The sequence below is a fragment of the Phalacrocorax carbo genome, chromosome 1, assembly GCF_963921805.1.
Source record: "Phalacrocorax carbo chromosome 1, bPhaCar2.1, whole genome shotgun sequence".
In the NCBI taxonomy this organism is placed as follows: Eukaryota; Metazoa; Chordata; class Aves; order Suliformes; family Phalacrocoracidae; genus Phalacrocorax; species Phalacrocorax carbo.
In genome coordinates this window covers 127297503-127323531 of record NC_087513.1, presented here as the reverse complement: position 1 = coordinate 127323531, position 26029 = coordinate 127297503, and the positions used below count along the sequence as shown (strand labels likewise).

General features: G+C 36.2%; 1 protein-coding gene across 9 annotated transcripts in view; it reads left to right on the top strand.

Moving 5' to 3' along the window:
* The window catches only part of GK (glycerol kinase), a 48299-nt gene that overhangs the window by 761 nt on the left and 21509 nt on the right, over window positions 1–26029 (top strand). For all 9 annotated transcript variants that reach the window (XM_064473725.1, XM_064473715.1, XM_064473734.1 and 6 more), the window contains exons 2-15: window positions 7151–7224; window positions 7904–8010; window positions 8581–8658; window positions 9666–9745; window positions 10788–10925; window positions 11421–11530; window positions 12139–12205; window positions 14318–14353; window positions 14982–15049; window positions 16375–16417; window positions 17082–17162; window positions 19064–19142; window positions 20843–20939; window positions 22607–22691. In XM_064473725.1, the coding sequence (XP_064329795.1) occupies window positions 7151–7224; window positions 7904–8010; window positions 8581–8658; window positions 9666–9745; window positions 10788–10925; window positions 11421–11530; window positions 12139–12205; window positions 14318–14353; window positions 14982–15049; window positions 16375–16417; window positions 17082–17162; window positions 19064–19142; window positions 20843–20939; window positions 22607–22691 (1143 nt within the window). The remainder of the gene's footprint in view (window positions 1–7150; window positions 7225–7903; window positions 8011–8580; window positions 8659–9665; window positions 9746–10787; window positions 10926–11420; window positions 11531–12138; window positions 12206–14317; window positions 14354–14981; window positions 15050–16374; window positions 16418–17081; window positions 17163–19063; window positions 19143–20842; window positions 20940–22606; window positions 22692–26029) is intronic.

Below are 26029 nucleotides of genomic sequence, written 5' to 3'. Positions count from 1 at the left end.
GTGGATTCGGTGACTGTGAGTAGCTGGTGTTAAAGCAATGACTCTGCTGTGTTTTCTAAAACCTACTTAGGCCTGTTCTGGAGGCTGCAACCCTCATGTCAGTGTATCCTGTGCACTGTAGGTATTCCGGTTTACTGAGCTTGTACACCTTATAAAAGATGGGCTTGTTTTTAAACAAGCTGGAGGAAGATAGCTTGTTTAAGGATGGGATGATTAGTATAGTAATCATATATATAAGTCCTGTAGTCTAAGGATCTAGTTATTTCCATGTTATGCAACAGACAGTAAGTAAAGTTATTATATATGAAACTTACTGTATAAACTTCCTGCTTGCAAATCTGTGCAAACGTCCTGTTGCCTAGCCAGTAAGTCATGGCAATTTGACTTAGATCCCAGTGATAATTTCCACTGTGGAAGAGAAATAGAGATAACGACTAGATAAAAAATGTCAAATGTGCACAATGTTGAACTGGGAAGGTGAATGTTTTGGCTTGCCCTTGTGTTTTTAGGGTTTTTTAATGCTTCCCCCATGTGGAATGTTATTTCATGAAGCAGGAGACTAGAATATCTTCTTGACCTGTGTTACCGTTATTACTCAATAGCACGACCTTCATGGGATTGTCAAATGACAAAATGCAGATCTGCGGGTGGAGAGAAAGTTCAAACGGACAAATGACACCAGTGGGCTATCTTGAATGCTAGTCAGGAGTCCTTTTTGGAAAATAATTTGGAAAAGTTCCCTGTAACACCGGCTTTTTTCTTAGCCGAAAAGGATAACACTAGTAGACCTAAAAGAGACACTGCAAGCTTTAAATTTATACTCAAGCTCTTCTTACAAGTTCTTTCTAATGAGGTATTTCTTACACTAACGCATTCATCAATTTTTTTTTTTTACATAGTCAGGGTTTTTTTCTGTCTACATGAGGTACGTTTCCCCTGTTAGAGGATTCAGGTGCTCACACAAACAAATAAGAGGCCATAATTCTTCCCTTAATTTTTTTAAGTGTATTGTGTCTGTTATTTTTTTCAATTCTTCTTGTATCCATCTCAGTTTCTCTCAATTAATTTCAAATACAGCCTTATTTTAAACTTGGCAGTGTGATCAAACTGTTACGATACTAAAGTTATGTGGATTTGAGCAAAGAAGATACATCATCACTAAATTAAATCAGAACATGGGGTGTAGGGGAAGAACAGGGCAAAGTATGCAGGGATCTGCTACCAGTCGCATCAGTCATTCAGATAATAACACATCTATCTGGAGAATTCTGCTATAGGTAGAAGAGAGACTTTGCTTTTAAATATTTTAAGCCAAAGTGTAATGGGGTGTTCCTTCTGCCTGAGTTGTTTTCTCGGCTCTTTTATTACCTCTAGATCTTTTACTGTATTACTTGTTTTGCATACCTTTCTCACTGATCTCTCTGTACATGTTTTTTTTTTTCCCCCTGTAGTGCTTCCAAACACTTTCATCTTCATCAAGTCACCAATCAAAATGAAATTGTTGGTGTTAGTTACTTTGCACATGTCTATTCAGTAGTACAATGCAACTGTTACCTAGTTTTTTAAGACTGAAGACATACTGTTTTGACCAGGTTAAAAATGTCTGGGTGAAAAGCTGGCTGGTCCTTTGAGACCAAAGGTTCAACAGTTCAGAGTCTAAATTTGCGATTACAGGTGGCCAATTTATGATTATAGGTGGCCAATTTACAAGTGGTGGTCCACAGCAGTCAGTGTCAAGGGCTGATACCCCATAGTATTTTCATCAACAGCCTGGAGTATGGGTTGGAATGCCCTCCCAAGTTTGCAGATGACCACGGAAACAGGGGAGGAGTCGACTGGAATTCCAGTTGGAGAAGGGGCCTGGCAGAAGCTTCCTGAAGTTCAACAAAGTTTAGCACTTGGGACAGAAGGCTAAGAAGCAGCCTGGTGGAAAAGAACCTGGCTTCCTGCTGGACAGCAAGTTGAACATAAGTGAGCTGTGTGTCCTTGTGGTGGTGAAGATTAACCACATTAAGAAAAGTGCAAACTGTGGATCAAAGAAAGTAATTATTGCCATCTGTGTGGCCCTTAGGAGGCAGTATTGAGAACACCGTGCCTGGTTATGGTCCCCCCACAGGAAGAGAGTCTGAAGAACTGTTTTGTCTGGCAGAGGGTCACTAACATGAGCAGTGTGCTGCAGCACAAGGCATGCAAGGAGAGATTGGGAGATCAGGGTTTTTTTTTGTCACAGGGAAGTCTAAGGGCTATCTTCAGCTATCTAATGACAGTTTGTAGAGAAGTCAGAACCAGTCTTTTCTCAGATATGCACAGAAAAAGACAACAGGCAATGAACACAAGTTGCAGCAAGGGGAATTTCAGATAGATGTAAGGAAGAAATGTTTCACTATAAGGGGCTCTGGATTAGAGGCCCAGAAAGCCTGTGGAATTTCCATCCTTGCAGATACTCAACACCTGATTACAAGAGGCCCTGAACAGCTTGGTCTAACATTAAGCTTACCTGAGCGGTGGACTGGGCTACAGACCTCCAGAGATTCCTTCCAGAGTTAATTATTCTGTGTATGGACACAAGTTTTGAGATATTCTCCTGCTTATGTGAATGAGGCTGTATGAGCATACACAATAAAGAAGCACCAGAACTTAGGTTTATTTCTGTTACTCCCTATTTATCCTTGCTTCTCACAAACACTACACATACAGTTTTAGGTTATGCTGTAGTTTTACCCTCTGGGGACCCTAGTTTGGATCTTTTCTTTGCTAAGCTACTATTTTAAAATAAGCTGTAATTGTTTTTTGAGATCTCAACTCTTCTGTTAAGTTGGGTTGAACCTGGATAACAGATTCAGACTTACCAGGGGGAGTGCAGTCCTTTGAGTACCAGTGCATTTGATAAAGATATCAAGCAAGAAAATAAATTAAGTAGGCTAAACAAGGGTACCCAGATGACTGAAGTCTGGTCTTGATGAAAATATTTGGCAAAGCATCTAGTGTTTGCATTTCTCATGTTCCATTTTATTTTATTCAAGAATCATATAATAAAAATCCATTGCAACTTCTTTTGCTAAAAGCATTGGAATCAGGAGCTAATGACTGGCTGAACGACTGCCTGATCTCTTGAAAGGTATTTGCTGGGTAAAGTCTTTCTGGCATTCTATCTAGGAACAGCAAAAATCAAACTATTCAGTGAAGTACTTATAAAGTGAAGTACATATACAGTACTTCAAGTTCTAGGTTTGTCAGTCAGGCACAGACTTCTTTTTTTTCACCTCAGTGGATTATTTCTTTTTTCCTTTACTTCATTTCCAGAAAAAACATTCAAATAAAGCTATGTCACACTGTAACCATTCTTTTCAGTAAACAAAAACCGGTTTTAGATAAGGAAGACTTAGTACTCATTGAGCTTACCCTTCAGAGGGGAATCCCTTTCACCCCTCTACTGAAGCAACATGACTAGATTGTGTAGTTAACAGAAAGGTTAAAAATATTGCAATTTTAATTTTTCCCTAACTCTTAGCTTTTATCACTTGAATTATGTTGTAGTTTTGCTTTTCATTCCCATAATCGTAAGCACCTCCTTGAGGGGGAGGGAGGGAGGCCTGTTCATCAGGAGCCTTCCAAGCAAGACAATTTCTAGGTGACACGTTAAAACTGTGCTTATACATAAATTCTGACTGCCTGCTTGCTAATCCTAGTTAAATGCTATGGATGGAGTGATTGTTCATCTGCCGTCCTTCCCCCAGTTAGGTTGATTTCAATGCAATTTCAGAACTCCAGCTCTGACCTGACTTGCCTGCAAAGCTATAACTCTGCAACTTCAACGGAAACTCATGAAGATCCAGCATAGGTTAACAGAGGTAGCTTTTCTGCAGGCAGAGTTATGTGACAAAGCTTGAGAGTCACAAAAAGTTACTTCTAAAATCTGTTTTCACTGTTATCTTTTCAGCTGTGCAGCTTCTTGCATCACTTCCATAAGCCTCGTGTTTCTGATCGTCTCATATTAGTTTTCATTCTTTGAAAATTGTTACAACTGATTGATCTCAATTCTTTTCCACTAATATGATAAAGACTCATACCATGCAACTGTTTGCACCCCTTCATATGATGTCATGCATTATATTAGAGATCCTATGAAGAGCTTGAATTAAGTGGTCAACCCTTGTGTTTGTCTGCTTGCTTACATAGAGCATAGCCAAGTAGGTTTTTCTGAGATTCAAGGCTCAAGCTCTAATTCTTTGTGTGATAATTTATTGGGTGTGGAAGGAGAGTGTTACTGATTCCTTTTCTTTAATCTCTCACCTGAGAATTCAGTACAGTTCTCACTATCTTTCATCAAATCACCTCTGTTTAAGATAGCTCTACATGTCCAAATAGCCTGTGACTATTGCTGATACCATTAGGGCAAACTGACTTTGACTTTTTTTTCCCCACCCAACAAAAAATGAGGCATCAGTATCATAAACTGGAACCAGTTCTTAATGAATATGAAAGGAAAAAGAGCAGTGGCAGAAATACACTTCAAACCTGTTTCAGCAGGAATGTATTGACCTTATCTGAATTACTGATACTTATTGTCACCTATTTCTCTCACCACTGTCAGAGAGAAACAAGGACCGTTTTGGGGTTTTTCTGGCAACAGGGTGGGTTGTTTGTTTGTGTTTTTTTGGTGGGGGGGGAGGGAGGGATGGGGGAGGGGACAGGGAAGGAAGGGAGGTCTCATTTGTTCTGTTTAGTACCTACTTTGTTTATCATGGTCTAGGTTTAAATGTGATGACTCATTTATGTTTGGCATCCTTTCGTGTGTCTGAATTCTGTTTATCACTGTGGAACATGGTATTGTTCTCAGTGAAACTTTTTAATCCCTTGCCCTGAGGTACAGGGAGTGTCTGCTGCCTTTGTTGAGGATGTCAGAAACTTGCAGTTTTGTTTGTCATGGATTAGGAGAGAGTGTTTACCTAGTTCTTCTCTATGGGCATGAAAAATCTGTGCATTTGTAGTGTTATTCCTTCTGTTAAAATTTATTGCCGTTAGAACAGTTTGTTTAAAAGGAAGCAAAAAGCTTGCTGTGCTAGAGCTTCACTCTATTACCTGCGGGTCGCATGCTCCAGGTTCAATGCATGACCTTGTCTAATTGAATCTGTAATTATTTCCTGCTAACAGTAGGAATCCTTATGCACTGCATTCTGTCTCAGGGAACACTGAATGATTAAGCGTGAATGATTACTGAATGATATTTAACATTGTTAGTAGGTCAGATACATACAGGTTCAATAAAAAGTCTTCTCTCTTTCTATGTCTATTATAAAAACTTAGTAAATGCTACTATGCTTTTGGCAGAAAAGCAGTTTACAGTAAAAAAAACCTCTTGCTACATATATGCAAAACTTAATCTCTCCTGTTAACTATTTGCAAAATGGACATTTTAAGACCTGTATCCCATTATAGTAGTTCCTCCCAGACACGCAGTACTGACAGAGCTTAACTTTCTAAAAGGATAGCTTCAAGTCAAGCATGAGCTGGTAGATGAAACACAGATAAGTAAATATGGTAAAGGAATACAATGGTGCTTTTTCTGTGTAATCTTTCCAACTAAGGACAAACGTACCTTTTAAAGACTTCTTTTCTGGGGAGTGGAGGGGAAAAAATAGCTTTTAGTGTTTTCTGGAGAGGTTGTGCTGTTTCAGTCCTTGGAGGTTTTCCAGACCTGCCTAGATGAACTCCTTGAGTAACCTGGTCTAATCTCATACCTGACCCTGCTTTGAGCAGGAGGTTGTACTAGAGATCTCTCAAGGTCCCTTTCAGCCTAATTATTCTATGATTCTAATATGTAACTAGAATGTTTCTAAACTTCAAAGTTTTACTCTAAAGATACACTTTAAGGTTTCAAAGAAACTGGAGAATCAGAACTTCATCTGCTCTTTGTCAGAGTTCTTCTAATAATTTCAGAGTAAACTGTACTATCTAAATGAAATCAAGAGTTTATGGACTAAAAGCATTGAGAGAAACTCCTAAAACTCGTGGAATTAGAAGAGAGCGTTACCAAGGAAGTCTGGAAGAGATTCAGTTGTTTCCTACAAAGTGGATGGGTATAACTGAATTTTGTACCTGTAGGACAGGAGTGATTTCTAAATCTGACCCTCGTCTGCTTGCCATAAAAAGATAGGGTGGTGTCCTGCTGGTGTGTTATGCAGTTCGCTGGAGTCTGCTGTTAGATTTTATTTTCAAGGTCCCTGAATGTTCTTCAAGCAAACAATTCTGCATAGTGCTAGTGAGAAAGAGACGTTTTCACAGGAGTGTCAGCCCAGTCAGTTATGCTGGCTTACTCATTGTACAATTAAGTTGGATGTTTTACTGGATTTCATCTTAGCTTGGCCACAGTAGATTACTTTTGGAAGCAGGCCGCTGATGGTTAATGAAGATCGTTGTGTATTCTAGCTGAGCTTCCACTGCAAGGCAGAGCGTATTCCTTAAGAACAGCCATTAGTATAGCCCTCAGGATTCTCTGCTCTGCTCTTTTTTATTGCAGTATATCCAAATATAAGTCATTTTTCTGCATGTTCTTCTCTTTTTTAATGTATTGTGTTGCTGCAGTGACATTCTTTTCTTGTCAGATTTTTCATGAGCTCTGTATTTGTAGTTTGTTTGGAAAAAAACTGGGTTCTGCATGGTGCTTTTTCTTTCTTCACAGTTTGGTCCCTTCTGTGATTTCTAAACTACATGTGATCATCTGTCTCTCAAAATCACTCTTCCTAAAATTGAGCTAACCCAAGAAAAGGCATAGCTCTGGCATTAAAGTATCAGATCAGGAACTAAAAATATGTTATGACGACTAGCAGTGTGTATTCTACTGAGAGGTATATTCTAAAATGCATCTTTAGTTTAATTTCTACAATCTCCACAAGAAAAAATATGGTTCTTCCCCAATCCATCAAGAAAAAAACCCAGTTATAATTGACAGCAAAGCTTACCAGAATATTCTCTGCTCACCTTAATCACAAAAATTAATATATCTGAACGCACGTTATATGGATATTTGGGTTGCTGATAGAACATTGCTATCAATTATCACCCATTGTTTTGTTCAAAAGAATAAATGTTAATGTTTTGTTTAAACTTCTGTGTTCATAGAAAATTTCATTGTGTAATTTATTTGCAGGTTTTTAATGCGAAAACAGCAGAGCTCTTGAGTCACCATCAAGTTGAGATACAGCAGAAATTCCCTAAAGAGGGGTATGAATTTTCTGTGGTTTTTTATTTCTTTGTGTACATTTTGGTAGAGCTTATCTATTTTTATGTATGAATGATCAAAACTGAAGTTTATTAATAATTATTAAGAGCATAGTATCTGCTATAAAAGACTGTGTGGTAGGAAAAATGGCATAAAAACCCCACATTGGATATCCAGTATGTGCTCTGAGTTATGTAACCTAAAAATACTTAGTGTTTTACTCTGACCACTCATTAACGTATTTGAAGTTTAACCTTTAAAGTTTAAAACTAAAGTTTAAATGAGACTTGAAGTCTCATTTAAAGTGGTAAAGCTGGTAATTTTTACAATTTAATCCTAGTCTTCAGTTTAGCCCATAGAAGCTGCTTAGTTTGTTCTCTGAGGTGTGTTTTGATTGTTTGTTCTTAACTGACCTACCATGTATTGCCAAAGCCTTCTGTATAGAATTAAACAAAACAAAATTCTTTCTTTTCTGCAGATAGATTTGGTGTGAAAATACAGCTTACTGTTTAAAAAGGTTTTGAAATTCATTACAGTTTTTCTAGATATGTAAAACATACTTGTAGTTATGATTGTGTAAAAATGCTCAGCTGTTTTTTCATACTAGAATTGCTTTTTTCCCCTAAATGTATTTTTAAATTTTTCGCCTTTTTATTAACCGGTGTTTACTGTTTGTTAAAGATGGGTGGAACAAGATCCAAAGGAAATATTGAAGTCTGTCCATGAATGTGTGGAAAGAACCTGTGAGAAACTGCAACAACTGAACATAGACATCACTAACATAAAAGGTACATGCTTAAGGGTAATGGTGGACTTTAACATACTCACGTTTGAGCGAGTCAGGTTCTCTAGTTTTTAAGTCAAATAGAAAGGTAGCAGCATGTGCTGGTCTCAAGGAAAATGTTGAATTGGAATTGATAGCAGTTTGTTTGGGAGGAATAATGAGAAAAGTCCTTCGTGTAATATTAACAATGCAAAATCTACAAAGCAGACTTAACCTAATCTTGCAAAATCTCAGAGACAAGTGATGAATAAAGAAAATCTGAAGTTTATGTTAGGACTTACTGGGAAAAGCTAGTTTCCCTATCAGTGTTGTTGCTGTCTCAATTTGTGGGGAAAAAAAAGAAATTTAGAGCACACAGGTTAAGCAGCAGCAGTTGAATGATGAGTTCTTACAAGTAATATTTCTAAATTATAACATGAAAAATTTGGAAGCTTTTTATTTCCCATTTACTTTCCTCTTCTCCTTACCTGTTCCTCCCTCCTCTTCCTTTCCAACTCTCCCTTCCTTCCCTCACACCCTGAAAAGGCAAAACAAACCTTCTGAAAAGGATACTTCTTTCTATTTTATCCTGAAGCCATTGGAGTCAGCAATCAGAGAGAAACAACAGTGGTTTGGGACAAGACAACTGGAGAACCTCTTTATAATGCTATTGGTAACTACTATTCTTTCTGAATATCTAATGTCATAAAATGCGCTTGTTGTAGAAATGTGCTTTCCTTGTTTCTTGTGCAGATCTCATTGTGGCCTAGCCTACTACCTTCTTTGATTTTTTGATATCTGTGTGGTAAGCTGTGGGTTTGTATACACCAGTGCAATTAAAAAAGCCTATTCTGTTAAAATTATTACTTAGTTGTTAATAAATTGCTTTATGGGCTTTAAAAAAAAAAAACAACACAAAAAAACCAGCCTTCCTGAGTGGTTTTGTACATCCCTGGCATGTAATGAAGCTCCGACTTACACCCAATCACTTCCTTTTAAATGAAGGAGCTTATGAAATTTTCAGGATGCTTTTGATTTCATTTTAAAGGAAAAAACATGTTAAGTAGGTTTAATGAATGCTTACTGATTTGGAGTTTTATTTTTAACTTACCTTGGCTTTTCAGATTGTCAGCTGAGAAATGGTAGTTGTCTAGATTTACTCTTTTAGGCCATGTCAAGTGCTAGATTTAGTTTAGCTGAAGAACCAGGGCTCTTCTATATTCAAATATATGTTGTTTACAGCTTTGTCTTAAGCCCAGCTATACCTTGATAACTCTGACATAGCACTGAAGTTCAAAGTTTTTGTAGTAATAGTAAATAATCAACCTGCAATTTGTTTTAACCTCCTAGTTTAATGACAGTCATCTGCTGTAAACAAAGTAGTATTAGTCATTTGCTCACGCTCTGGTAGAGAAAAGTATATATCCTATTATGTGGAAAATCCTGCTTGATTTCTTAAATCATTTGTTCTTCTAAATCAAATGATTTTATCTAACCACTTTTAATTTTTACAGCAGTGCATTAAAAATAGAATGGCAATACAATATTCTTTTGACTACATGAAAAGCTAAAATTGAAGACATGAATTTACTGGCAAGAACTCTAGTTTTGTAGAAGCTTGTATATGTCACTTTCTGTGTACTAAATCAGGTGATCAGTTAATTCTATTTGTGTTTTTAGTGTGGCTTGACCTGAGAACCCAGTCAACAGTTGAACGGCTTCTTAAAAGAATTCCAGGAAAAAACAAAGCCTTTTTTAAGGTGAGAGGTATTTCAGAGAATATTTAAATAGTAGCTGAACTCTTATTGCCACAGCATATAATGTTTTGGAGATGTGTGCTCAAAATTCCCCAAAACAAAGTCAGTCAGTTGTAGCTTCTAGTCCCTTCTTAGCTTGTTAAATAATAAAAAATGTGCATAATACTATACTACAGATCTGAGACTGGAAAATGTTTTTTTTCCTCAAAATAAGCGGTTAACACTCCTTACATACCTCACTAGAGAAGTTAAATGAGTAATCGTTAGTGAGACCTAATCATGTGCTACCTATCCAATGATAAGTAAACATTACACACAAAAATTACGAGCAAGTAGAAAGAAACATTTTGGAAAATGGTTTATTGATGTGAAATATATTATCCTTTCTCATCTTATGCCTTAATATTGAAATTAATTGCAACCAATCTGAGAACTGGAAAGATATTTTATAAAGAGCAAATTAGTTCTTTCTTTTATGTGGGTATATATTTAACTATTTGGAAAAAATGCTTGCAAAAAGGTGTCATAATTTTCCTTGATTGATTGTACAAATATTATATATTTTATATATTATGTATTTTCCTATAGCCAGGAAATGGATGTCAAAAGCTTAAAAAATTATTTGATTTTTAAGTTCTAGTAGAACTCAATTCAAATTAAATTTAATTAAAATTAAAACTAATTCCATCTTTCCTATGCCGTGCTGCTCGTTTTTGTTTTCATTACTTTCTGTGTAGTCATATGGAGATATCCTAGATAAGACAGGTCTTTGGCAAACAACTATTTCCACGTAAATGGTCTTTGAACTGCATTTAGATCAGCTTTGATCTTTGTCCATTAATGCACCAGTCATTTGATTTTGATTTTTTAGACCTGTGTACTGTATGCTTAGTACTTATTTAAATAACAAGCTTGTGTCATTACTCTGAGTTTTTTGCTTTGTTTTTTCACTTTTTATCACCATTTTTATATGGAATTACAGTATTCATAGAAATTACTTGCACGGTCTTTAAATGATTTTATTTTATTTTATTTTATTTTACAGTTCAGGACTGGTCTTCCACTTAGCACTTATTTTAGTGCAGTGAAACTTCGATGGCTTTTGGATAATGTGGAAGAGATTAGGCAAGCAGTTGATGATGGAAGAGCTATGTTTGGGACTATTGATTCATGGCTTATATGGGTATGTATTTGTGAGTTTATTATCTCTCTTTTAAAAATGAATTTCCATATCATGCAGATTGCTGTGCAAAGTACCATGCAATGCGATGCCCACTGATCACACAGTGAAGTCAATACAAGCCACTAAAGAAATTGCATTCAAGTTCCTTGCAAGATGAACTTTTATTGTCCCTGGATCGCTTTTTTTTCCTTTTTGTGGTACCATTTATACATTTCTGTAAAATTTTGCTTACGCTTTTAGAAAAATCTTCAACTTCAGAAAGATGTGTTAGCCACCTTTGCAATATAAGAATCCAGGGGGTGCTACTGTACCCTTATTTCTACACTCATGCCTTTTTTCCACTATATCAGGTCTGCCTCTTTAGTTGTTGCAGAAATATCAGAGTTCCCAGTCCCAAGCTGAAAGCTCTGTGAATGTAGAAACTTTTTTTTTTGTAATTTGTTAAAGTAAACATATCTTTTCTTGGCAAATACTGTTGATACTTTTTTTGTTCAGAGTTTGACAGGTGGAAAGAATGGTGGTGTTCACTGTACAGATGTAACCAATGCCAGTAGAACAATGTTGTTCAACATTCATTCCTTGGAATGGGATCCTGAGCTCTGCCAGTAAGCTCAGTTTTTCAGTAATATTGTTATTTAAATAGATTCTATAAAGCGATATGTAAAGAGACTCAATTAATAGTAAGAATCTCTTATCTAGACTAAGTTCAGCAATTACTGTTGTATTTACTGTTAACATTAATAATTAAGATTCATTGTTCTCCAGATGTCCAAATTACAACTGCCTGGATTAAATAAAAGTAGGAAAGCCTTGATTTTTTCTGTAGGTGGAAGACTGGTTCATGGAAGCAATGACATTTAATAGTTTCATTATTTCTTAATCAAATTTGTAAGGCAGTTACAATGGCAGTGTCTCAATTTAAATTTATTAAAACCAATGTTACAAAGATATTGTTGGAAGAGGACTGACTTCCTACAGGCAAGAGTTGGATATGTCTTAAAAATATTCAAATATATGCTGTTTTACTCCATAATTCAGTGTCACGTACTGTAACAAGTGGAAAAACACATAGTGATGAATTAAACCCTAGAAATCGAAGTTCCTTTTATGTTTTTTTCTTCTTTACAGGTTAAATTTATTTAAGAAAATAAATGCAAAATGCTTTCTGATTTAGCACTGACCATATATATAAATTGTTTTGTATTGTGTTCAGGTTCTTTGATATTCCTATGGAAATACTTCCAAAAGTACGAAGCTCCTCTGAGATTTATGGCCTGATGGTATGTTTCTTGTGTGTGCATGAAGTTAATCTTGTGAAAATATATCAATATAAATTTTGCACAATTTCCATAGATTAAGACTAATGGCTTTTTCTAGACCACTGTTGTTTCATTTATGATTAGTGTGTCATCATCTACTGTTGTGTAATTTTATATGAAGTTGAATATCTGTGTTTCCTCTTTTCAGTGTCAAACAGACAAAAGAAAAAGGGAGAGGATTCTGATAAGGATAAAATTTTGATATTTTTTTTTATTACAGTTACTTATTCATTTAGAAACTACCCATCAGAATGCAATGTGTAATCAGTAGATTAAAAGAATGAGACTGCTGTTATTAGAGCACAATATTTTTACTTCATGTACAGTTGAAAACATGAAAGTTGCTAGAAAGTTGCTTAGTCTTCATGATCTAAGAAGACCAGACAAGATGTGTAATGTCTTATTTCCCCATAACTGAAGACAAGATTAGTCAGTACCTGTGAACTGGAAAACCGGAAATGACTGAAAAACAAACTCCTCTTGCTGCCTATATTTACATAGCACTTGGTAAAAAAAGTATTGTGATGTCTTTTCAATCACACTGCTTCCAGTGAAGCTGTGAACATGACTTAGGAGTAAGTCATTAATTGTTATCATGGGGCTGAGGTTTCAAGTTACTTTGATGCAGCACCGACTTTTTTGATACGGTGACATCTACTTTATTCTTAAAAGCTTTAGAATCGGATAAAGTGGATGTTGTGATTTTGCATTCTTTTTCCTGGTGGTTTGCCCTATTGTTTACTACGAACATACAGGCATTTTGTAATTAACACAAGTTACGAGATTTTTATTTAAAATACACCTCTAACTTGCCTGAAATGTGTTTTTGCTAATCTGTTAATGGAGATGGCACTAGAAGTCTTTGCTGACTTTTATTAATGTGAAGGTCAGGGGAGAGTGAGTTGTATTAAGCTAAATGAGTGAGGTAAATGGAAAAAGGTACTACCTGGCAACTGAAACAGAATAGCTGGTCACTTTAAATGTGAACTTTTGTTTCTCTTCCCCTTTCCTTCCATTTTTTTATTTTTTCTTCCTTTTGCTGACTCTAGAAAATCTCTCCTAGCCTGGTGAGTAAAGGCTTCCATTAGGCTGACCACCTGTATCTTGTACAGTCTGTTGAGATGCTGTGCATTTCCATTGGTTTAAGGATTAGTAAAAGCACACTTTCTAGACCAATAAATTTGGTGGATATTTCAAAATCTGAGATATTATAATTAGAGTTCATGCCAAAATTGTTTCTAAAATGTAATCTTGATGTCTGCGTTTGCCTTAATTTGCAGGCTGTTGAATATTTCATTTTATAGTGAACTAAAAAATACAGCTACTGTCTCATTTTTAAATGAGAAAAGTGGGCCGTTCTGTCTACAAATATTCATTCTATTATAGTGGAACATCAGATTCATTCAGGGTTTTTTAGTGCATTTATAAACTCAATTACCTTAAATCCAGTTAATTAAAATGAGGATTAAAGAAAAAAAAGATTCACTTTGGAAATGCACTAGCATGGCTTCACTGAAAATGTGTTTTCACAATTGCACAAAGGAACAGTTTAAAGAAAGAAGTAAAAATTGTCAGGATAGAAATTTTTTATGTTACCTATTGCAAGAATGCAACTGAAAATCTGAAACATGGTAGTGTTTGGAAGAAATTCTATACGAGACTTACAATACTGTGTCTTAAAGTGAGGTATCTGTCTTTGCTTAGTCTGTCATCACATTCACATTTTTTTCTATTCACTTTACCATTTTTGCACTTTTGCATTTTACACGTGGCACTGACTGCACAGGTTACACTGAGCCTAATTTTCTATATACTGTGAGTTCAACAAAATTTATGTTAAGAACTCTTGAGGTGGCATGAAATATACTTGTAAATTTCCTGCTCTTAATTTTTTAGTGTTTTAGGCATGAGCTGCATTAAGCTGAAGTCCAATGTACACCTGAACAGAACTGTGTTGCTTACGTGACCCTTCATTGTCCTTTGAGTATTACAAGTTTAGCTTCTTTTTCATTGCCTTAAATTGTAGTCATGGAAAGCTAATTTGGAGCTTTTCTTTCTCTTTTTGCAAATCAGAAATCTGGAGCCTTGACAGGTGTACCAATTTCTGGGGTAAGTCCTACTTCAGCTCAGATTCTGGCATGAGAACCTGATGCAGCATGAACACATCTTCACTGAGAAAAGCTTTAAGATGGGTAACTCCTGCTACAAATTAAGTTGATGGCTTGTTATTTCATGTTGAACATGAAGTAAACTTTTGAAGTTGAATTATTAGTTGACTGGGTTCTTCATTATCAAGTTCTGGCTGTGAAATACAGCTGACAGCTTTAATGCATGTGGGTAGTGCTGCTGGAAATTTAGAATCTCTAAGTAAATGAGTAATATTAAAAAATGGAAGCAAGCTCTGCTTTATATGTAAAAGAAGTTCAGTATATACATAATCCAGAAGTGCTGGGCAGATTCTTAGCTTTTTCCAATAGAACATGCACAAAGATAGTAAATTTTTATTTCCTTAAATTGTTCACCATGAATAGCACGACACATTTCATTTGCAGTTCTTGTGAAGGCAGGAGTAATAAAAAGCACAGGCTGTCTCTATAGATTTTCCCTGCATGCGCCTAATGGATTAGAGTTATAGTTAAATGTATCTATTCATCTTCCTTTTTCATGCATGTGATTCATGGGCAGACATTTGCTAAAAAAAAAAACCCCAAATCAAAAAAAACCTCTCTCTTTTCAGTGCTTGGGTGACCAGTCTGCTGCTCTTGTTGGGCAAATGTGTTTTCAAGATGGGCAGGCAAAAAATACGTAAGTTGTTAACGATAGTTGTAAGATAAACAGTCCATCACTGTTCTGTTTTGAATTTAGTATGATGTTCTCTCTCATGCTGCCAAATGCTTTTGTAGTTACCACATAACTACAGCTCTACCTTTTGACTGTGTTGACCTACAAAGTAAACAGTGTCCTGACTTTTGTATAAAATAGTGAAGATATTAAAGTTAAATGGTTTGTCAGTTACATTTTGGAATGAAGTTGCCATGAGGAAATATCTGTGTGGCAGGATGTTTCTTAGCCTTTTAGTGGCCCTCATTTAAAACAGCTAATCAGTTAAATCAGGCAACTGGTGTAATAAAACATTAATTTCAGGAAAAGCTCTCTGCATAAATGACTTGCTGTTCCATTTGCAACAATGTGCTTAACTGAGCATGTAGGTACATACGCAGTATTGGACTTTCACAGATTTAATTACACATTTATCTATATTTGTTGTTAATTAAACTTCACTTTATCTTTTCGATTTATACACAAATTTAATGGTTAGTGGCCTTGTATCTTAGTAAAACAAACATGGTTCTAAGTAATATTGTCACTAAGCATTTTTATAAGAAATACTTTTATAACACAAGAGACCTTTTGAAAAAAATCCGGCTAAACCAAAAGGTAAAAATGAGATATTTTTTTTTTTAACCTATTTGTGTTATTGCTTTACCCTTTTTCTATCCAAATATAACTGAAGACTTTCTCAGTACTATGTTAAACTATGAATTTTCAGGTTATTAAAAAGGTAGGGAACTCATAATTTTTTAGAATAAGTTAGAGTCAATTATAAGTATTTTGTACTTCTTTTATTAAACTGTGTCCTTGTATGTGTGCATATGCACACATACATGTAATGTGGTCTTCAAATGAGAAACATGCCATTTTTAGAATTTTTTAAACTTAACATATTTAAAGAATACCCTCTTTGTGACAGTAACAAAGTTTCTTAAATTTCCACCTTTAAAAGCTTGAATTTATGTTGTCAAATTATTTTATAAAGTAGCTTTCATAAGCGGCTTAAATTGCAGTAGGTAAACACTGTCACCAAAGAGGAATTCACACAGAGTTCTCAGCCATATCTGCTCCTTGATCAAATATTATACATAAATAATCAGAGAGAGAGGTGTGGGACTAGATTTTTCAGCTGCAGGCTGCCTTTAAATCAACTTTTTGACAATGATTTTATCATCAGTTAATGGTAACATAACTTTCAAGGGTCAAAAAGTGGTGCCCTGATTCTTCACAGGGGAGCTGGATTCATGAATTGCAGTTACAGGTTATCTGTTTTTAACTTTTCTTTGCTTTCATGCTAGGTATGGAACAGGATGTTTCTTGCTGTGCAATACAGGTCAGAAGGTCAGTTGCATTTTTTTACAGTCTTTATTTAAATTCTTGAGTACAACTATATATTAGTTTCTTAAACTTATTAGCAACAATTATATTACTAGAGATATGGAAAAGGGCATACTGAAATCTGAAATAATAGAAAGTAATAATTTATTCAAGGTGTTTCAGTAAGACTCCATTTCCTAGCTCCTTAAGTTTCTGAAATGGACTTTTCACAGCAAGTTTCTTTCTCCTTCCTTGTACGTGTTTCTTAACCTTAGCCAGAAGTGCTGAGTGTTGTGTTACTTAACCACATGCTTTTCTCCTTGTCTTGGCTATTTTATTTCTTCCCTTCATTTTCTCTCACTGTTCCTTTGTAGTTGAATAAATGGTGCAAAGCTTTGGCTTCCTTCTCATTCACATCTCCTTCTAAAGACCCCTAACTCTTTGCTATAAGTAGGCTAGAAAGATCTGAGGCAGCTTGTGGAAATGAGAATTAACACCAGTGATCTGAGGGTTCTATCTTAGGTGTTTATTTAGAGTAACTGATAATTTACTTTGTTTAAACTTTCCATATTTAGGTTTTCTTGCAGTGAAGGTTTTGTCTCTTGTTTATTGTAATTTCAGTATATTTATTTAAATATTTTCTGCCTCTGTTCATGCTTTACCTTTTCTTTCCCATTTCCCCATTTAGTCTGTGTTTTCTGAGCATGGTCTTCTAACCACAATAGCTTACAAACTGGGCAGAGACAAATCTGTTTGTTATGCACTAGAGGTAAGTACAGTAATTTCTTCCTTCTTGTAATGATAGTGAATTCTTGCTTACATCTGTTTTCTAGTATCCTTATGTTATCTTCACTTGCATGGATTTCAAAGTAGCTTTGTGCTATAGCTTGTGTGCTTCAAGGCTTATGTGTAGCTTTGGTTATCTCTATCTCCAATCTGTATCATGTAATCTAATAAAAATATTTCTACATTGCATCATTTATATTTTCAGAGCATGATGGCTAAAACAATTTTTCTGTTACACAGTCTTTCAAATCTTTAATAAACGTTAGAAATAAATAAAAAAGGAAAATGTTTGTACAAAAAATGCATTTAAAAAGGAGAAAAAAGTGCTAGTGTTTCAGTATCCTCTCACAATGAAAGGCATGACTAAATGTCTTTGGTTTTTATTTCATTCTAACTTTTAAAAATCTGAATCAGATTTCTGAGACAAAAATTTTCTAACAATTGAGGGATTTTTACCTCTTTTAGGTGCCTACTTCCAGAATTTAGTTCCTCAGTTCTCCACACAACTCTGAGGACGTCCAAATTCTGTAGAAAATTGGATTTTTACTGTAGCTTCAGGGTTCACTGTTCTAAAGCTCTGCTTCTGAAGTACAGATCAGCTGAGCACCTATTTGGCACCAGAGCTTCATCGGGTTCAAAAGAGTGATTATTATTCCATCTATGTTGCTTAGTGAGCTTGATCTAATCGTTATTCTCAAAGCACCCATACTGGATTCTCTGCTGCCATTGAGCTTTTGTAGAGCCTATATTTTCCATGTGAAACAGACAGAGACAACATGCAGGATGTTCTTCACTGGGAGAATAGTTTGTAGCTTACAGTACTTTACTGGGACGTGGGAGGCTGTGTTCATTTCCTTTTCCTTCCCTAAGGAAAGCTGATCTTGCATTTGCCATGTTCTAGCAAACTTTGGAGTTTTAATTGCATGCAGGTGTGTGAGATGTTTGTTTTAGTTTTAACCCATGTTCTTAAAGCAAGAACTGGAACTGTCTTGAGAGTGATTTGTATTTCTGCATGCTGAAACATATGCATGCGTACTGTGCTTCTTCCTCATCTCCAAGTCTTTAATAATATTGTCTGCAGAAATGACATCAACAGAAGATATTAAGTGTTCTTTCTCCTGTATCCATGCTAGAATCATCTACAATCTGCTGGTTGAGACACTTCCCAGAGAGGCAAGAAATGTGGATTCAGCCTTTTCTTTTAATCAAACCCATATCTTGTAACTGTAAGAGCTAGCTGGTTAGAAAACACCCTGCTCCTTCTAGCAATGGCTTTGAATGAAAGTGTAATGCTTGTTTTACTTGAAGCTTAGTCTAGTAGACTTGAGACTGCCTTGTGGAGAAAGCCATTTGGACTTTGGAGTGAGACGGGAGCTATGCCATTCATCTATGGTGTGATGGAGCCGTTCAGGGCCATTTGCCATTTGCTGAGGTAACAGAGGAATTTTGCTGGCAAATGCAAGTGCCTAAATTTTCTGTCTGGGCATTTGTGTTTAGACTTTAATCAGTCTTGTTTTTTTAAATGAAAGCATAAAAATCTTAATTTGTCAGAAAAAGAAGGCTGAGGCTACTGGACCTCATAGCTAAATTAGACAAGACGGCTGCTTAGGAAATGTCAAGGTAACTCCCCTCTATGCAAAAAAATAATGCAATGTGCACCTTTTCGACATGGAGCCTCTGTAACAGGCTGCCATTTTTACATGGCAGTTTCCAGCTGATAAGAATCTTATGGTTTGTTTGTGAGCATTTTTGGGAGTGCTTTAAGCTGTGACTGTCAGCCTGAAGTTGGAGGCTGGAACTACCCTTCCTCTCCAGTCTTGTAAGAAGGAACACAAAGCTACCAGTTGTAGGCTCCTAACTTTGCAGTGATTTTGTTTCCTTCAGGGATCTGTTGCAATAGCTGGTGCTGTTGTTCGTTGGCTGAGGGACAATCTAGGTATTGTTAAGACTGCACAGGAAGTTGGTGAGTATTCACAATTTGGAGCTGTTCAGTTTTTTAAGTCTTCTTTTCCCATGTCTTGATGTCTTTAATGTTGAATGAAAGCTCAAAATATTTGAGTAAAGAAAAGCTGGAAGATCCATATATTTGGCTGTGTTTGAACAATTTGTTTTGCATCCATGAAATCACTGTTCATTGATATATGTATTTCATACAGCATATCAATACAGTCTTTGAAACCCCTTGTCACTTTGTTCTATTGCAGTCTGTGCTTTTTAGTAGTTTCCCTAGCAAGCAGATACTCAGGAAGACACTATACCCACAGTGTGTTTCCTCATTTCATATAATATTGAGTTTTCCAGAGCCAAGAGTATTTAAGTCTTTATTACAGAACCTAGAGAATATTTGATCCTAAACCTACATATTCATTCCTGCCATAAACATGAGAACCTGAGGCCCTAAGTATGCAACAATTTATGTAAAAGGCTTCATATCCATTGAGTTAGGGACCTCAGTTTGCAAAGCTGCCTCTTAAAGGAATTGTGGAGGATGGTGATCCATTTTGGCTAAGAATACATTAGTCCTTAAGCATTTGGGTAGCCGATGTTTTCTGCTTGAGCTGAACTGAAACAAGTTGATGTGTGACATAGAAACAAGGAATATATCAAACTTAGAAAAAGGAGAAAATGTCAGAAGCATGCAAATATAACAGTTTTAAAGTGACTGATTTAATGAGATTTAGGATTAAAAAGCAATTACATATTTTTAATAATTCGATATCTTATTCAAAGGAGGGAAAAATTAAAATTCAAAGCTTTGCAGATCATACAGATATAACCTACTGTCACATGAATTAGCCAGCTGTTGAAACACTACAGTACCTGTTGGCTTCAAAAGTTTGACTAGACCTTTGGAAGGTTTGAGTTTTGGGAACTTCAATCTGTCAATGTTGTTAAAGTGATGTGAGACTTCATAATCTCTTCCTGTTTCCCTGAACATGTCCTTCCGTCTTCCTTCTGCCTTCACTCCTTTTTTAAGGGGAGCCTGTATGAAAGTACCATTTAAAAAAGATGTTTTGAATACAGGAGAAATTTACAAAAGCAGAAAAAAAAATACTTTCCTGTCTTGTTATAGGAAGGAGCTGCACATTAACATTACTTCCTTGGCAGTTCTAGATGTTCCAATATAATTTTAAAAATTAGAAATACTTGAATGTTGGGGAGTTCAGGTATCCAGCGTTATTACTCAGATGTTAAGAAACTTCTGATTTCCTTGTAGCTGCCCTTGTGATTATATACGCAAGCTGGGAATTTAGAACTCTAAATCCATTTGAAATTAATGGTAATTTAGTTCTTAACTCCCTTTGGTGGTGATCCAGTTTCACTTGCTTGCCTTGACTTAAATGCAAGTGAAGTGTGACCTTTTGGACTGTTTTGAAGGTTGCATTCTTTACTCACAGGGTACCCTTTGAAAACCTCACAGAATCTAGGTCAGAATACTGAGTACACAGTTTTGGTTTTCTGTTTTTATTTTTCATTTTACATTTCCCACAATGCCCTATGCCCCGGCTTCCATTCATATTGTTGCAAATGAAAACTAGTTACTGAGGAGCAGAGTGCCAGAGTTAGTTGTATTTTCTAATTGTATGTGGCTTGAATTGTCATATTTAAGTCTTGGTACAGTTGCAAAAAGCTAAGTGAAGGCTATTTGTGTGTGTGCATTAGAAAAACTGGCCGCGGAAGTGGGGACTTCTTATGGCTGCTACTTTGTGCCAGCGTTTTCAGGACTGTATGCGCCATACTGGGAACCCAGTGCAAGGGGGTAAGGATCTGACTAAATACTGCATTTGCAGGGAATTTACTGATTTTACGAATACTATCACTAGTCCTTCAGGTATGTGAAATTGTTTTTGTTCCTTTGATGCATCTGGATACATCATTCTCTGTGGTATCTTCAAGCAACTACTGTGTTTGTCTTTTGTATTTAATGTTTGAAACAGCAACTGCTACTGGGAGAAAAAGGATTAGCTATCTCAGCTACTCACCCTCCTCTCCCTCCCCTCTCAAAAAAAAAAAAGGAGGTGGGGAGCAGAGAAAACATTTGGGCTGGGTTGTGCATTTCAGAGGACAAATACAAGATAGTTCGAGCAGGGCCAGCTTTTTTTCTTCACGTGTTTCTGGTTCTGGAAGGATTTTTATCTCACTAAAGAGAAAGAGGAGATCTGCATACCTGTGAGCTGTCAGGCAACAAAAGTGAGGTGAAGAATTTAGTGCTCAGATTCCCATGGCGGCTGCATTCACTATGTCAAATGATACAGGCTACTTAATTCCTCCCCACTTTTCCTCCCTCTCCTTCCCCTTATGTCCAGCTTTCTTTCCAGTCTGTTGAACACTCTTTTTCTCCTCTCCTTCCAGTCCCTTTCCTGGTTGTTAAGACTTAACTTAGTCCTATTAACTTGGTGCTATTTAGAACTACTGGTTCAAACAATAACCTTCTGTTTATCTTTTCTGTTATTGTGAGCGTGCTTACTGTTGCTGGAATCACAACCTGCCACGGGAGTCACAAAAGCATAACAAATTTAAATATAAAATAACTTTCCTAAAGTGAAAAAGAGATTTTAAAGAATATCTAGTTCCCAAGGTTTCGAGTAGTTGCATCTTTAGAATTTAGATGCTTTTTGTACATAAGAAAGAAAAAAAAAAATCTTTGAATTAGATGGTTTTTGCAGTTTTTCAGATCACAGCACTTAACTTTTTAACTGTTAAAAGCTGATCTTTGGAATGACAACAACTAAAAAGGTCCTTTAATATCTTTGAACTTGCATGTATCCAGCACCAAATGTGTAGTATTTCTGTGTAGTATGCTACTATTTCTCAGATGTTGAAATAGAATAAAAAGATGATTATTTGCTCTGCATTTCAGAATACATTGACAGAATTCAGCTTACTCATGGTTAGGTGTAGCGTAATTTCCATATCCAAAAACCTCTTCAAAGGTGCAGATGCCACTAATGATCAGAATAGATCTGAAAACAATTTTAAGCTTTTAGAGTACAGACTGACCCAACTGGGCTTTTCCTTAAGAATGGAAAGCACTAGAGAATTTATTAAGAGTTTAATGGTAGGTGATTATTTTTTAAAGAAAAAACAGCCTTGATCATATATTTCCTTTTATTAAAGGAAGACTAGAATTTGGGGGGGGGGGGGGGGGGGCTCTGTGGTTGTGGGTATATACATCCGTTTGCATGCAGATTGGCAATAAAATTTTAATTTCTGGCAATTGTATTGACTGGACGCTGAAAGCATGTTTGTCAGGAAAACAGATGAGAGAGTTTCGATTAAAGAGACAAAAATCTTTTTAACATTGAAAAGCAGTCCTCATACAAAGGAACTGTTTTAGCTTTGAATTAGAAGGCCTATGTCTGAAGTAACAGTGTATGTCTGGGAAAGAAGTATGTTCTAACTGTGGGTTTTTTTTCTCTTCAACAGTATTATCTGTGGCCTTACTCAGTTTACAAATAAAAACCACATCGCCTTTGCGGCATTAGAAGCAGTCTGCTTTCAAACACGAGAGGTAAAGGCAAATTGGGTCCTAAATTAATTGTAAATTAGTGTGATAACAGGGACTGTAGTTCTTTGGGAAAAGAGATGATTGAAAAAAATTAATGAAGTTTAATCATATGCTTTATATTGTACGTGCATGCTATTATTCTCTTTACCTGTTGCTAACATTGAAAAACTGTTCTTGTGGACTTAGCTACAATGATCTGGTTGGGTAGTACATTATTTTGGGGTGGCAATCCTGCTTTTTATGAGCACTTAAAATAAGGTGAACGTATTTTGTGAATATTTTGAAAGACAGACCATAGGAACATTAAAATTACAAAGCCAGTGCCATAACTAAAAAGTTGCATTAGTGCTACAACATAGGAGACTACATTTTATGTTGTCTGCTGTGCTGGAGATGGCTCAAGTGGCATTTGGCACACAAGAACAAAAATGAGTTAAAGCAAGACAGCAGCAAACATACCAATGGAAATCTGGATTCTCTTCCAGCCCATTACATCTTGTGTTGCCTTAGCTAGCATTCTGCAACAGCAAACCTAAATTCTTACAGAAGAAATGAATCCTGCAACCAAATTGAAGGAGTTGATATCACTGTGTTCTGAGCATTAGAATCTTTATATTACCAGCTACTATTAATTTACACTTCTTGTGTTCCATACAAATATGGGGGTAATGCAGTTCCTAGATCCCAAAGGGAAACAGTCAAACCTTAATTTGATTACATGTTTTTAAACTGCTGTTATTTAAACATATTGAGTTTTAAAATAACTCCCAGCTAAAACTGTGTGAGAGGAGGAAAACAGCTTGCTGTTTCTGTAGTGGCGTAGAATAGAGTGAGAAGTACTCAGGTGGAAAAAGACAGCCAGAAATTTCACCCAGGCATCTGCTTTTGAAGCTATGCTAACAGCCTCTGAGTCCTCAGAAAGTTGTGAAGGAGCTTGGAAGTAGCATGTATCTCTAATTCTGGTACTAGAAGTCAGGGTAAAGTTGCAGGGTACTGAACTGGTAGTTTGTTGCCTGCTCCTCTCTTTCCTTGTCTCTCTTCCCATCCATTCCCTTTCATGTGACAGCTCAATGAACTTTCCAGCAGAAAATTATCCCTCTTTTTGCTGGGCTATTTTTCTGCTGAATTAATGACCTCAGCTGCCTCGCAGAGGAGCATAGCAAATGTCAGAACAAGAGACATGGCATGTGCCTGGGAGTAGGAGGGAGGGGAATAAAGCCCTCAGACTGAGTGAGGGTAGAAGTTAACTGTTGGCACAGATCTAATACTTCCTCGTACTTTAGTTAACATGGTTTTATCACAATGACGGGAGTGCCTGATTAGGTATGTGGACATGCTTAAATTAACAGATTAAGCGCTAGTGACACAGATAAAATATATGTACATTTTTCAAAGATACATTGTTGGGTCTGTCTTGTCAGAAACAAAGTTCTTTTGTTTTAATTCCACTTAAAATGGAAGTCTTTTTCATCCTTCAGGAAAACCCTCAAGTTTCTTGTTCACTGGAGTTTTTGCTTGCTTTATCATGCCATCCTATCCTCCTAGGTCTCTGTTCTTTGTTACCCAAAAAGCTCCTTCATTGCACAGACAGATGACACTTGTTACGTTTTTTTTTCTTCCAGAAGGCGTTATGGAAAAATACTCCATTTTTCAGTTCCCAGAGCTGTACAATGCTGTCATTAGGCAAAGCTTACATAAGTGGGTACCCTGCTCTTCATCCAACCTCCGCACAATAGAGATAGCAGAGGAATGATCATGATTTGTTTTGTTCCTTCATCCTTTCCTGATTTCTAGCATTCTTTTCAATTTTATAACCTCTACTGAGTGCACGCTGTGATCCAACACCCTCTTGAACAGTGGTAAACAAAGCCTGAGCCTCCAACAGCATGTGTATGTAAAGATGAGATTATGAGGCACAGCTGAAGTTCTGAATGGTAAAAAAGGCAGGTGAAATCAGTATAGTCAAATGTAAAATGCTGCACGGGAAGGAAATAAGTGGTGGGCAGCAGTACCAGCTTAGTAATGCCAGCAGCCTTTGCTGCTGTGCTATGAATCTTCTTTTCCAGGTTATTTCTAATGTGTTGAACAATGCAGGCCCGTGGTCAGATGCTGCCACCATGAAAACCAGCCTTTTACTCTTACCCTCTAATTTTTAACCATCATTTATCCTGTGGCAGTTCTTTTAGTTCCTTTGAAGATTTCCTGGTAAGGGACCTTGCTGACTTACTTTCTGGGAACGGGTAGAATCTACTGGACAACTCCATGTAGTTTTTACTACCTTACAAACCTACAAATTTTTTGTTCTTTTTTAAAAAAAAACATGTTGACTTTTCCCAGTAAGGATTCTAAAACTGTGTACTTCCTGAACTACAGAACAGCACAGAATGCATTGCAGTTTTGGGGTTTTTTGTGGTCTATGTTGCTTTATCATTTAAAGCTGAGAAGAGCACACCTCTTTTTTTATTCAAATAAATTGGAAAATTAAAAAGAAAAAATCATTCTGCACTAGTTAATGCCTAATTTTGTCAACAAAAATGACACACTAGCTTTAAAAAATGTAAATGAGACATTTAATTGACTGCTTTTGCAAAACCCTAGAAAACCCACTATTCTGCATTCAGTAGGTGCTTGTAAGCTAATGCCATGGTGTTACAGTAGATAAGGTTTGAGGCAAATCTTCCATTTTTTGGAAACTCTCTAAAAAGTATATTGACAGGTATCAGTGAATTAAATATTCCACTCTTAGTTAATTATCCCTTGCAAACAGTTTAGCACTTTGATATATTTTCAGCTTTCCATGTGCCCAAGAGTAGGAAACATAACTTTACAAAAAATTACACTAACCGTTTATTTTTGCAGTCTATCTCATGTAATGTAAAGTTCTCACTTTTCAACAATTAATTGAAAATATTGGAAGAGGCTGCTCTTTTGAAACAGTTCAACGTTCAGCAGTTCCTACTGAAGTGTCTTCCAGATTGCCAGTTCAAACATTTTAATTTTTCAATTCTTTAATGCATCAAATTAGAGAAGGTATCTAGACAAACTGTAATCAGCTCGAGGACTTCATTTAGTATTACTTTTTCCTTTATTAGCTTTGACAAATGTTGTAGTTGTCATCAGCTTTTCTTCAAAATTATTCTTCTCAGACCACATAAGCAACACATAGGCTAGATACAGAGCATCAGAGGAGAAAAGTCTCCTGCACTAGGATTTCAGTAACAAATAGAATGCATTTGCTGTATATTAAACAAAATCGTATTGTCACTACCTCTGTTTTGTCCTCTTGATATATAGGGGATGGGAATTATCTACTTAATACTCTTCAGCAAATGCTGAGTTAT